This window comes from Podarcis liolepis (genome assembly GCF_965112155.1).
Source record: "Podarcis liolepis genome assembly, chromosome: 3".
NCBI classification, from domain to species: Eukaryota; Metazoa; Chordata; class Lepidosauria; order Squamata; family Lacertidae; genus Podarcis; species Podarcis liolepis.
The window spans coordinates 878,911-892,253 of record NC_139557.1 but is presented as its reverse complement, the minus strand read 5'-3'; the positions used below and the strand labels follow the sequence as shown (position 1 = coordinate 892,253).

Sequence of the window (13,343 nt, the reverse complement as noted above, 5' to 3'; positions counted from 1 at the left end):
GTTTAAGGATTTAGATCTGCTGGGCAGAGTGCCTGAAGAACTATGGATGGAGGCTTGCAACATTATACAGGAGGCAGCAACGAAAACCATCCCAATGAAAAGGATATGCAAGAAAGCAAAGTGGCTGTTCAATGAGGCCTTACAAATAGCGGGGGAGAGAAGGCAAGCAAAATGCGAGGGAGATAGTGAAAGATACAGGAAATTGAATGCAGATTTCAAAAAAATAGCAAGGAGAGACAAGAAGGCCTTCTTAAACGAGCAGTACAAAGAAATAGAGGAAAACAACAGAATGGGAAGAACCAGAGATCTGTTCAAGAAAATTGGAGATATGAAAGGAACATTTCGTACAAAGATTACCATAATAAAGGACAAAAGTGGTAAGGACCTAACAGAAGTAGAAGACATGAAGAAGAGGTGGCAAGAATACACAGAGGAATTATACCAGAAAGATATGGATGGCTCGTATACCCCAAGTAGTGTGGCTGCTGACCTTGAGCCAGACATCCTGGAGAGTGAAGTCAAATGGGCCTTAGAAAGCACTGCTAATAACAAGGCCAGTGGAAGTGATGGTATTCCAGCTGAACTATTTAAAATTTTAAAAGATGATGCTGTTAAGGTGCTACACTCAATATGCCAGCAAGTTTGGAAAACTCAGCAATGGCCAGAGGATTGGAGAAGATCAGTCTACATCCCAATCCCAAAGAAGGGCAATGCCAAAGAATGCTCCAACTACCGCACAATTGCACTCATTTCACACGCTAGCAAGGTTATGCTTAAAATGCTACAAGGAAGGCTCAAGCAGTATGTGGACCGAGAACTCCCAGAAGTGCAAGCTGGATTTAGAAGAGGCAGAGGAACCAGAGACCAAATTGCAAACATGTGCTGGATTATGGAGAAAGCTAGAGAGTTCCAGAAAGACATCTACTTCTGCTTCATTGACTACGCAAAAGCCTTTGACTGTGTCGAACACAGCAAACTATGGCAAGTTCTTAAAGAAATGGGAGTGCCTGATCACCTCATCTGTCTCCTGAGAAATCTCTGCGTGGGACAAGAAGCTACAGTTAGAACTGGATATGGAACAACTGATTGGTTCAAAATTGGGAAAGGAGTACGACAAGGCTGTATATTGTCTCCCTGCTTATTTAACTTATATGCAGAATTTATCATGCGAAACGCTGGGCTGGATGAATCCCTAGCCAGAATTAAGATTGCTGGAAGTATTATCAACACCCTCAGATATGCAGGTGACACAACCTTGATGGCAGAAAGTGAGGAGGAATTAAAGAACCTTTTATTGAGGGTGAAAGAGGAGAGCGCAAAATATGGTCTGAAGCCCAACATCAAAAAACCGAAGATCATGGCCACTGGTCCCATCACCACCTGGCAAATAGAAGGGGAAGAAATGGAGGCAGTGAAATATTTTACTTTCTTGGGCTCCAAATCACTGTAGATGGTGACAGCAGCCACGAAATTAAAAGACGCCTGCTTCTTGGGAGAAAAGCAATGACCAACCTAGACAGCATCTTAAAAAGTAGAGACAGCACCTTGCCAACAAAGGTCCGTATAGTAAAAGCTATGATTTTCCCAGTAGTGATGTATGGAAGTGAGAGCTGGACCATAAAGAAGGCTGATCGCCGAAGAATTGATGCTTTTGAATTATGGTGCTGGAGGAGACTCTTGAGAGTCCCATGGACTGCAAGAAGAAGAAACCTTTCCATTCTTAAGGAAATCAGCCCTGAGTGCTCACTGGAAGGACAGATCGTGAAGCTGAGGCTCCAATACTTTGGCCACCTCATGAGAAGAGAAGACTCCTTGAAAAAGACCCTGATGTTGGGAAAGATGGAGGGCACAAGGAGAAGGGGACGACAGAGGACAAGATTGATTTCAGCAAGGCATTCGACAAGGTGCCCCATGATATTCTTGGAAAGAAGCTGGTAAAATGTGGTCTTGACTATGCTACCACTCAGTGGATTTGTAACTGGCTGACTGACCGAACCCAAAGGGTGCTCATCAATGGTTCCTCTTCATCCTGGAGAAGAGTGACTAGTGGGGTGCCACAGGGTTCTGTCTTGGGCCCGGTCTTATTCAACATCTTTATCAACGACTTGGATGATGGACTCAAGGGCATCCTGATCAAATTTGCAGATGACCCCAAACTGGGAGGGGTGGCTAACACCCCAGAGGACAGGATCACACTTCCAAACGACCTTGACAGATTAGAGAACTGGGCCAAAACAAACAAGATGAACTTTAAGAGGGAGAAATGTAAAGTATTGCACTTGGGCAAAAAAAATGAGAGGCACAAATACAAGATGGGTGACACCTGGCTTGAGAGCAGTACATGTGAAAAGGATCTAGGAGTCTTGGTTGACCACAAACTTGACATGAGCCAACAGTGTGACGCGGCAGCTAAAAAAGCCAATGCAATTCTGGGCTGCATCAATAGGAGTATAGCATCTAGATCAAGGGAAGTAATAGTGCCACTGTATTCTGCTCTGATCAGACCTCACCTGGAGTACTGTGTCCAGTTCTGGGCACCACAGTTCAAGAAGGACACTGACAAACTGGAACGTGTCCAGAGGAGGGCAACCAAAATGGTCAAAGGCCTGGAAACGATGCCTTATGAGGAACGGTTAAGGGAGCTGGGCATGTTTAGCCTGGAGAAGAGGAGGTTAAGGGGTGATATGATAGCCATGTTCAAATATATTAAAGGAGGTAATATAGAGGAGGGAGAAAGGTTGTTTTCTGCTGCTCCAGAGAAGCGGACACGGAGCAATGGATCCAAACTACAAGAAAGAAGATTCCACCTAAACATTAGGAAGAACTTCCTGACAGTAAGAGCTGTTTGACCGTGGAATTTGCTGCCAAGGAGTGTGGTGGAGTCTCCTACTTTGGAGGTCTTTAAGCAGAGGCTTGACAACCATATGTCAGGAGTGCTCTGATGGTGTTTCCTGCTTGGCAGGTGGTTGGACTCGATGGCCCTTGTGGTCTATTCCAACTCTATGATTCTATGAGATGGTGGGACAGTGTTCACAAAGCTATGAACATGAGTTTGACCAAACTGTAGGAGGCAGTGCAAGACAGGAGTGCCTGGTGTGCTCTGGTCTATGGAGTCACGAAGAGTCGGACAGGACTAAACGACTAAACAACAACAAAATTGAAACTTCCAGCTGAGCGAAACATGTATTGTCTACTGTGTATGGTTTCTACGGATGAAAAGGAAAAAGGTGTTTTTAACAAAGATGTAGTGACACTTTGAAAATAAATTTGGAAATTAAAGTGTTTTGAAAACAAGGGGAGAACAAACACACAGACAAAAGCCATGCCACGTGTTTTTGTTTTTAAAGCACTTTTCATCCTGAAAGATAAATGGCTATCTTAAGATATACTAGCTTTGCATAACTGTGCTTACCACACACATTGGTCATAGAATCCTAAAAGTCAGTTTTAGTGACTTCTTGTGTTTATTCCATCTACTTATATCCCACTTATAACCCTGATATCATAGTCTGGTAGCAGGAACAGAAATGTCCTAATGGTGGCAGGATTATTGAGGTGGCATTTCCTGTCCTCCCTGGTGGTGTTGCCCTTTGGGGCCAGGGAGTGGACCTAAGCAGCTGGGTGAGTTAATAATGAGTTGGGAGGATGTGTAATAGTGTATGTCTACTGTGTAATTAATTATCCACAACGACTCATATATATGCCATGTTATAAATAAGTCAATATTTTCTGTGGTAACATTTGCATATCCCTAACCTTGCATATTTTTTAACTTCAGTATGCTCTCATAAGTTTGGCTTGCAAAGAGCTTGATGTGTTCTTATTAAAATCTAGGCAGCTTTTAATGTCATTCAGGCTAGAAAACCCAGAGTATCACGTAACTTACCTGCAGTTAATTTCAGCTGATTTACTCACAGTACTCGCAACTGATGCTACTTTCCTCTGAGCTTTAAGAAGCCAGGAAACTTCTTTATAGGACTACTTTAACTTATTTATTGCATATGTATTGCATCTCTCCTTGAAGGAGGTCAAGGTGGTCTACTCTAGGGAAGGGGAACTGGATCCAGCCACTTTGACGGGTGGGCAAGGCCATTGTGAGAACCCATGACAACTTCAAATGGGCTCACCGTCAGCGCTGGTCGGCGCTGATTGAAGCTTGGATTTAGATTCAAAGCACACCTGCAAGTAGGCATCTTCCACCTGCACACCAGGAAATCTGGTCTGCATTTTAAAAAATGTCCCATTGCAGGCACAATTTGAGTCCAAACTGTGCAGGCAAACAGACAACTTTTGCTTGCCACGGAGTAATTCTGAGTGCACTTTTATGTTCACAGTTGTTCCTTTACAGCTGTGTCTTTACCTGCCCTGTAACTGACATCTTTCCTGATACCCGGTGTGAGGCAGGCAAGTGTTGTTTGGGGAAAACAGCCTCATGGGCCAATTTAGGACCTGGCCAGACCCAATTAGGCCTCCAGGTTGGAGGTTCCCCATCGCTGGCCTCCTGGGTTCTTCCTTACATGGTTTGCCTGTTAGCTGACAAAAGCTTAACATTCTTCTTGCAGGCAAGAGGGAAAAAAAGGCAGAAAGGGTGGTTTCCTGCTACCCATGTGAAGCTGTTGGGTCCAAGCAATGAAAGGAATACACCAGCTACTTACCCAGGTGGGTGGCTAAAGCTTACTTTCCCTTTTGTTTAGATGTAGGGGTGAACCACACAATACGGTACATGTGTTGGCCCCAGTAGCTGTTTTTGTAAAAGGCAAACGGCTTCATGGTGCAGCAGTTCTGAGTCGGGAAGTAGCAGAGGGAGGGGAGGTCTAACTTGTTTCTTTCTGCGTTGTTTCTGTGGAGTCATTTCCTCAAGCTGGGTTTTGCCGTGACTGTGCAGGGGATAGCTGAGGTGATTGAAGCTGCTTCCATGGGGAGAAATTCTGAGCACACTGCGCCAAGTGACAGTGAGCTCCTAAACCCAGGCTTCCGTTTTTGGTGCTCATTTAACCCTGGTCCAGCACTTCAGCAGCCTTTCCTGAGTCACTTGGAATGGAGAGAGTTTGGCATCATCTGCACCCTGTTGGCACTTTACCCCAAAACTCCAAATGACAGCTCCCAGTGACTTGATATAGATGTTAATTGAGGGACAGGATGGCATCTTTCAGAACCCTACAGCTTAAAAGCCATGGGGCCAAGGATCTATCCCCTAAACTACGTTCTAGAAGGATGTGGCCCTGCAGGTAGGAGTGAAACTACTGCAGATTTAGTCTCCCAACTCCCATCCTGCCAAGCCATCCCAGAAAGATACTGTGGTCAACAGTATTGAAAACCACTGAAAAGAAACAGCTGGGAAGTGCTCTGCAACCAAATGTGGAGACTTGAGTCTTTTTGGGTCCCCTGCAGTTCCTTTCTCATTGCTTGTTTCTGATGTATTCTTGCCTAATCAGTTCTGGGACACTTGAAAGGAGTACAGTGTTTACTAGCTTCTGAAAGAGGAGAAGGGAGATTTCTAGACCAATACAACATGGGTACACAGAGAAGCAATCTGCTGCAGTCCCTGAGGTTGTTCTTCTTTCATTTCTAAAATGTAGCTGGGACGCAGAATTATTTTTCTTCAGTGATGGAGTGCTTAGCTCTCCTGGGCCTAAAAAATAGGTATGAAATTACAAGTGGGCAACCTTCCTCTGTTACCAAATCATCCCCCTGTTACCTCCCTTCACCCATTGATATGAAGCCAGCTGGTTATGGCACTGGGGTGAGTGCCCTGGTGCTCTAGCAGGAGAAATAAAAGTACTGTATTTTTCTTTGTATAACACACCCCTTTGTATAAGAAATTTTGGGGGACTCTGGGGAGGATTGCCCAGTGTTGTTGAGCTTTTATTAGGGGGAATTCCCAAAGATCACTCACCCATTGAACCTACGCTCACGCTTGCATGCGTCCCAAACGCAACCAATCGGCTGCCCAATTGCCACGGTAACAGCCAATAAACACCAGCCTTTGCCGCAGCCACCAATAGCCGATTACAATTTCCAGCTTGAGGCAGCGACAAATCTGATGTCCCACATATGCACTATCCATGTATAAGGCATCCAATTTTTAACATTCTTTTTTTGGGGGGGGGGATCTAGTCTTATACACAGAAAAGTACGGTACTTTCACTCTTCTTTGGAAAGGGCCTGGAATTCTGAAATAATGTTTGGTATCTCTGCTGATTCAGGATAACACAGCTGGTCTTGTGGGTTTCCATTTCTTCTAGTGTGTCAAGTGATAGCAATGTATGACTACAGGGCAAACAATGAAGACGAGCTCAGTTTCTCCAAGGGGCAGCTTATCAACGTACTGAATAAAGAAGATGCAGATTGGTGGCAAGGAGAGATCAACGGCTCTTCAGGCCTCTTTCCCTCAAATTATGTTAAATTGACCACAGACTGTGACCCAAGTCAGCAGTGTAAGTGAAATTTGTTTAATGCATCAATTCATTTGTTTTCTCAGCTCACATGCTTGTAGTTCAGGATCATTATTATCATCGTTATTACCAGAGAGTTCTAGTTCACCAGGAACATCCTTCAGTCACTTCATTCAGATCCACAGGTAGATGCACATGCTTGCCTTTTTTGTGTGTGTTCAGCTGCCACGGCTGGACTTGTTCCTTTCTGGGCAATTTTTGAGCTCTTTCACTCGCTCCATTCTAGCGTTGGTGTAGCACTAGTCCTCGTCCTCTTTCCTTCCAAGCAATGCTGGGCTCTTCATTTGCACAAAGGATCCTACTCAGACTTTTCAGGTCGTAGCTTGATGTAGATTACTGCCTCCTTCCTTTTTCTTCGATTTGAAATTAGTTATAAAACTTCACAGGTTGCCCTTTTACCAGTTACCAGTTGGGCGTTGGAAAGCAAGCTGCTTTGGAATAGTTTGAATATTAACCCCAGAGGATACTCAGCTGCAATTTTTGAGACAGTAAATATGAAAGTAAGGAAGGTTCAGTTATACTTTGGGTTCTCAGTCTTTCAAATGCTCCTCATTACCTTCTGGCAGTTATGACTGCTGTTTATGCCACTTCCTGTCAATCACTGTATTCATCCTGATTAGACGGCATTGGCTTATTTAATGAGCATTCATTCTTATTTGTTTACAGGAGAGTTAGATGACATTGCACCAAAGCAACAGTTGTCCCACACTTTCCAGTGCATTTCCATGTAGATGTAGTAGTAGTAGTAGTAGTAGTACAGTTGTACGTTGGTTCTCAAACTTAATCCGTTCCAGAAGTCTGTTCCAAAACCAAAGCATTCTAAAACCAAGGCACACTTTCCCATAGAAAGTAATGCAACATGGATTAATCTGTTCCAGACAATTAAAAACAATCCCTAAAACAGCAATTCAACATGAATTTTACTAATGAGACCATTGATCCATAAAATGAAAGCAATAAACCAGGCTGCAATCTACTACCCAGTATCAAAAACTGGCAGTGATCTACCCATTTCCATTGGAGGGGGGAGTTTAATGGGGGGGGAGAACACAAATTAGAGGGACAAGGACCGCGCTTGGGGTGCGTGTGGGAAAGGAGGTGTTTAACTGGATGCGGGAGAAGAGAGTTTCAGTAGGGGGGAGGAAAGGGAGGCAAAAGTTCTCTCCCCCAGCCCAAGCCAGCCCTCTCCCCTCCTAAAGCATCTGCCCATGCTCCCCATTCGCCTGGGTGAGTCCCAGGGATTCTGTCTCCACTTGGGGCATGACGAAGCAGCAGCCACAGGCCGGTCGGGGCGGTACTGCCTGCATGTCCCTGGCATGGCGGCACCAGGATGCGGCAGCAGCACCGGAGTGTGGAGAGGAGGCGGCAGCTGCTCCCGGCTGCGCTCCTGGCCACTGGATGCTAAGCCGGGGGGGCTGGAGCCTGCATGCAGTGCGAGCACCCTGATCCCCGCCTGGACCTTGGTTGAGGTCGGGCTTGGAACAGGGGGAGGGAGGGAAGGTGAGGGGCTGGGAAGGTCAACCTGCCCAGCATACTTCCCCCAGCACACGCCCCCCCCCAAACACCGCCTTTCTGCTCGCTGGGGAGAGTCGCCAACTTCCAAGTCTCCCTACTCCGGAGTCACTTACATTCCGAGGTGCCGCCCAACTCCACTTTGTATGGAGGAAAGAGGTCTTCCCAGCAGACAAAAGGGAAGGGAAGGAAATGGCGGCAGCCACTGCTGGGGCCAAGCTGCTCGCTCAGAATGGAAGTGTGCACTCAAATCATTTCCGGGTTTGAAGTGTTCGGGTTCCAAGTGGTTCGAGAACTAAGCTGTTCAAAAACTGAGGTACCACTATACTAATAATATTTATAAATCTGGCTGGGTTTCCCTAGCCTCTATGTCACTTTCCTTATGCAGAAATCTGGCCCTTTGGGGAAGTGAGTTTGTCATGGAGGAGCTCCCAATCAACTATAATTGCACAACTTAATTTTTCAGTGTGTGACTTAATCCCACCTCAAAATAGGAACCGTCTGGGGGGGGCCTGTGCTGATTGTGCATTTTGAGAGAAGTAAAAAAACCCCAAAAAAGCATATGGTGAATGAAGGGCAAAGTGTGGCTATACCTGCACAACTAAGGTCTATAAATGTTTCTCCTGCACTAGAGGAATGTATCCTGAAGTGGTCTTTCCCTCCAGCATTCTCCAGTAGGCAGATTAGAATTGCCAATATCATTTTATGAGAGTTTTTATTTGACTTTCTATCTAGCCTTGGGAGACATGTGGAACTTGTTTCCTGAATCTGTTTCTTAGCTTCCTGAGTCCAGAGCCCTGGGCTGTGGTCTTTGCTCAGTATGCCCTCTACTTCCTTCTTTGTCCCACAATCTTCTAACTAACAATGGTATTTCAACAACTTTCTGCATTGTGACATAGGAAACCATTCTCTTGAGGTCACCTCCACCTAGAAAAGAGAAAAAAGATGTATTAGAACTGAGTTGTCTTAAAAATGCTTGTATGCATTGATCAGCCCCCCACTGCCTTGTGGGATATCTCTGGGAGAAGAAAAGACTTGAGGAGGAAACCCTACACAAAATTGGAGTGGAATCTCTAAAGCAAGACCTACCAGATCTTACCATCAGAGGCCAATTTTTTTTTGTCTTCGAATCATAGAATCATAGAGTTGGAAGAGACCACAAGGGCCATCGAGTCCAACCCCCTGCCAAGCAGGAAACACCATCAGAGCACTCCTGACATATGGTTGTCAAGCCTCTGCTTAAAGACCTCCAAAGTAGGAGACTCCACCACACTCCTTGGCAGCAAATTCCACGGTCAAACAGCTCTTACTGTCAGGAAGTTCTTCCTAATGTTTAGGTGGAATCTTCTTTCTTGTAGTTTGGATCCATTGCTCCGTGTCCGCTTCTCTGGAGCAGCAGAAAACAACCTTTCTCCCTCCTCTATATTACCTCCTTTAATATATTTGAACATGGCTATCATATCACCCCTTAACCTCCTCTTCTCCAGGCTAAACATGCCCAGCTCCCTTAACCGTTCCTCATAAGGCATCGTTTCCAGGCCTTTGACCATTTTGGTTGCCCTCCTCTGGACACGTTCCAGTTTGTCAGTGTCCTTCTTGAACTGTGGTGCCCAGAACTGGACACAGTACTCCAGGTGAGGTCTGACCAGAGCAGAATACAGTGGCACTATTACTTCCCTTGATCTAGATGCTATACTCCTATTGATGCAGCCCAGAATTGCATTGGCTTTTTTAGCTGCCGCGTCACACTGTTGGCTCATGTCATGTTTGTGGTCAACCAAGACTCCTAGATCCTTTTCATATGTACTGCTCTCAAGCCAGGTGTCACCCATCTTGTATTTGTGCCTCTCATTTTTTTTGCCCAAGTGCAATACTTTACATTTCTCCCTCTTAAAGTTCATCTTGTTTGTTTTGGCTCAGTTCTCTAATCTGTCAAGGTCGTTTGGAAGTGTGATCCTGTCCTCTGGGGTGTTAGCCACCCCTCCCAGTTTGGGGTCATCTGCAAATTTGATCAGGATGCCCTTGAGTCCATCATCCAAGTCGTTGATAAAGATGTTGAATAAGACCGGGCCCAAGACAGAACCCTGTGGCACCCCACTAGTCACTCTTCTCCAGGATGAAGAGGAACCATTGATGAGCACCCTTTGGGTTCGGTCAGTCAGCCAGTTACAAATCCACTGAGTGGTAGCATAGTCAAGACCGCATTTTACCAGCTTCTTTACAAGAATATCATGGGGCACCTTGTCAAATACCTTGCTGAAATCAAGGTAGGCTACATCCACTGCATTCCCTTCATCTACCAGGCTTGTAATTCTGTCAAAAAACGAGATCAGGTTAGTCTGACATGACTTATTTTTCAGAAATCCATGCTGACTATTGGTGATCACAGCATTCCTTTCTAGGTGCTCACAGACTGTTTGCTTAATGATCTGCTCCAGAATCTTCCCTGGTATTGATGTCAGACTGACTGGGCGGTAATTATTTGGGTCCTCTCTTTTCCCCTTTTTGAAAATAGGGACAACATTTGCCCTCCTCCAGTCTGCCGGGACTTTGCCTGTTCTCCAGGAATTCTCAAAGATGACTGCCAGTGGTTCTGAGATCACATCTGCCAGTTCTTTTGATACTCTTGGATGCAGTTCATCTGGCCCTGGAGACTTGAATACATCTAAACTAGCCAAGTATTCTTGTACTATCTCCTTAGTTATTCTGGGCTGTGTTTTCTCTGCTGAATCATTTGCTCCAAATTCTTCAGGTCGGGCGTCTTAAATTTCTGCCTAGAAATTTTGCAGAAAAGGGAGGATCTTAAAGATTATGCTTCCAAGCTGCATGAAGGAGGCCTTTGATAGTGCTGGGGCTACCCATTCAAATGAATAGTCATCCCTGAGAACAAGGCATTCACAGCCGCCATACCATCTGACGCAGGGCAACTACTGAAGCAGCTGGAGTTTAAAGATAGAGTGAAGACAGTTCAGATGATTTGGAGGAAGAGGATGAAGCAGACCGTAGCCATGATGATATGCATATCTGGCAACGCGCAACAAGGAAAAATAAAAAGGCAAAGAGTGAATTTTGCAGACTGGGGAATGTCTTCCAGGGCAGGCTAACCCAGAGGAGCAAGTCCAGATGGTCATTGGTACAGAACAATGTGCACCTGATGACACCTATGCCATTACATGTGGGTACCATGCTTGTTTCTCTGGTGGTGCCATGAGGAAGGCAGTCTGGGTAACTGACAGTGTTTCCTTTGCCCCACCACTGGAGGGAGAAGCCCTGTCCTGGAGCAGGTCTGACTTGTCTCCTAGCAAACTCAGGAGTTTGTGAGTGGAATCCAACATGGCTCTGAATGAACATTCTGTCAGTGCAAGGATTTCTGCTTGTGCAATGGAAAGTTCTCTTCCCCCCTGCCCATGTGCCCCCCAAATCAGTTCTCTGGAGCAGATATGAGGGGAGCACTGGGCATACACAGTGAGGGAAGCGGGAGAAGTCCTTACCCTTGGTTGAATACTGGCCATGTGCTTCTCAACCTTTGGTTGCTTTCATTTTGCCAGGCAGGTTATATTCCACATGGTGAATCCTATTCAGTGTTTTTGTCTTCTGTTTCTATTTTTGTAATGCTTGTTTTTTATATTATTGTTTGATTGTAGATTGTGGGATTTTAGCTCCTGTGAATACTAAGTGATGTAAACACATTAGAAGGGCAGGATATCTATCTGAATCCTTGAAGGTTCATTTTGTCCCTTTAATACCGAATCACTGCTGTGCAGGTGAGGGCTATTTTATCAGGACCACTGTTCTGCACAATATAGGAACTGGAGAAGTAGTAGTAGCAGTAGAAGTAGCATATCAGTAATAGCATATCATACAAGCATTATATCACAACCAGATACACAACCAGACTGTATTTCCAGGCACTGTGATCATCTGCCAGGGATTCACATATTTTTGCCAACCTTCATGCCATGTTTGCAGACATTTTTGTAACACAGAGTTGGTCTGTCAGCGGGTCTGGTGTCTGAAGCCATCTCCCCTCCAAGGTCCTTGGGGATCTTGCCATCTTCCATTCTGTGGACATGACCAAGCCAGTGTAGATGTCATTGAGACAGAAGTGTGAACATGTTGGGAATGTGGGCTTTCGGAGAGCACATTTTTGCTTGAGGCCTGTCCTGCCATGTGATGACCAAAATCTTCCTGAGGCAATGGATGTGGAAGGTAGTGAGGAGTTGCTCCTAGCAGTTGTAAGTTGTCCATGACTCTTTATTACCCTTCTTTATAAGGAAGGCATCCAAGGATGAGCTGTTTTGCTGGACAGTCATGTACATGTTCTCACGGAAGGGTGCAATCTTTTGGGGAAGCTTTTGGGAAGCTTAGGCAGACATCCTTGGGGAGCTGTGTCAAAAGTCCTTTTTGGCTGATGAGGTCAGGTCTATGAAGGCGATGTGCAAGGGACACCCCTGTTCTCGGCATTTCTCCTGCAGCTGGCACAGTGAGAGAATCATGACAACCGTTGACCTCAGCTCTAAAGCTGCATTGTGACCCAGGATAGACTCTGTCAGGGAGTGACTGTAATCTCTTGAGAAATACATTAGTGAAGGCTTTCCTCATGGCGTTCAGCAGGGAGATCCCATGTTAGTTGTTACAGTCTTGACAATCACTTTTGTTAACAATGCTGGAGTTGTGTATGTCTTAGGGCATGGATCCTTGTTCCCAACACTGCAAGTGGTTTTGTGGAGGTGCGTCATGAGGGAAGAATTTGAGCCAGCTTTCAGCTCTTCTGCTGGGATTCTGTCCTGTCTTCCTGGACTGGCTGGACAAAGAGAAGTGGTGGGAGGCACCAGCTGGGGAAGCCTCCTATGAGGAAGGCTCAGAGCCCGGGGTGTGGTGGTGAGACAAATCAGAGGATGGAGGAGGGCAGAAGGGTTGGAAGTTGAAGAAGCAACAGGCTTGAGTGAGAAAGGAGAGCCAGATGCAGAAAGCAGTGCAGACTCAGCACATGAAGCAGGTAAGGAGGGGCCAGCGGCTGCAGATGCATCCATAGAGTTTGCCTTTCCTACTGTAGTTGGCTCCCCTCCCCGCTTGTCTCCAAGGTCAGGGAGAGCTTTGCACGTAGCAGAAGAAAGAGCACAGGTGGCCCCTCCCCGGCATAATTTAAGGCTTCTTGGGAGACATCTGGCAGGGGGGAGACTTGGGGGGAAGTAGGAGATAGTCAGCTCCCACCGTGGATGAAGAGCCAGATGAAAATCTGTGATTGTCTCACTTTGTACCATGAATCAGTGCAGGTGCCTCAAGACTCTCTAGAAATTAGGGAGTATTGTTCTGTTGGAGGAACACCATAAACATTTTTCAACTATCAAAAGCCCATTGAGCTTTTAGAAAATC

At 45.7% G+C, this 13,343-nt stretch overlaps 1 protein-coding gene across 17 annotated transcripts in view; it reads left to right on the top strand.

Annotated features, from left to right (window-relative positions):
- ITSN2 (intersectin 2) overlaps positions 1-13,343 on the top strand; it is an 83,137-nt gene that overhangs the window by 46,412 nt on the left and 23,382 nt on the right. For all 17 annotated transcript variants that reach the window (XM_083495035.1, XM_083495030.1, XM_083495023.1 and 14 more), the window contains 2 exons: positions 4,563-4,659; positions 6,246-6,437. In XM_083495035.1, coding sequence (XP_083351161.1) covers positions 4,563-4,659; positions 6,246-6,437 — 289 coding nt within the window. The remainder of the gene's footprint in view (positions 1-4,562; positions 4,660-6,245; positions 6,438-13,343) is intronic.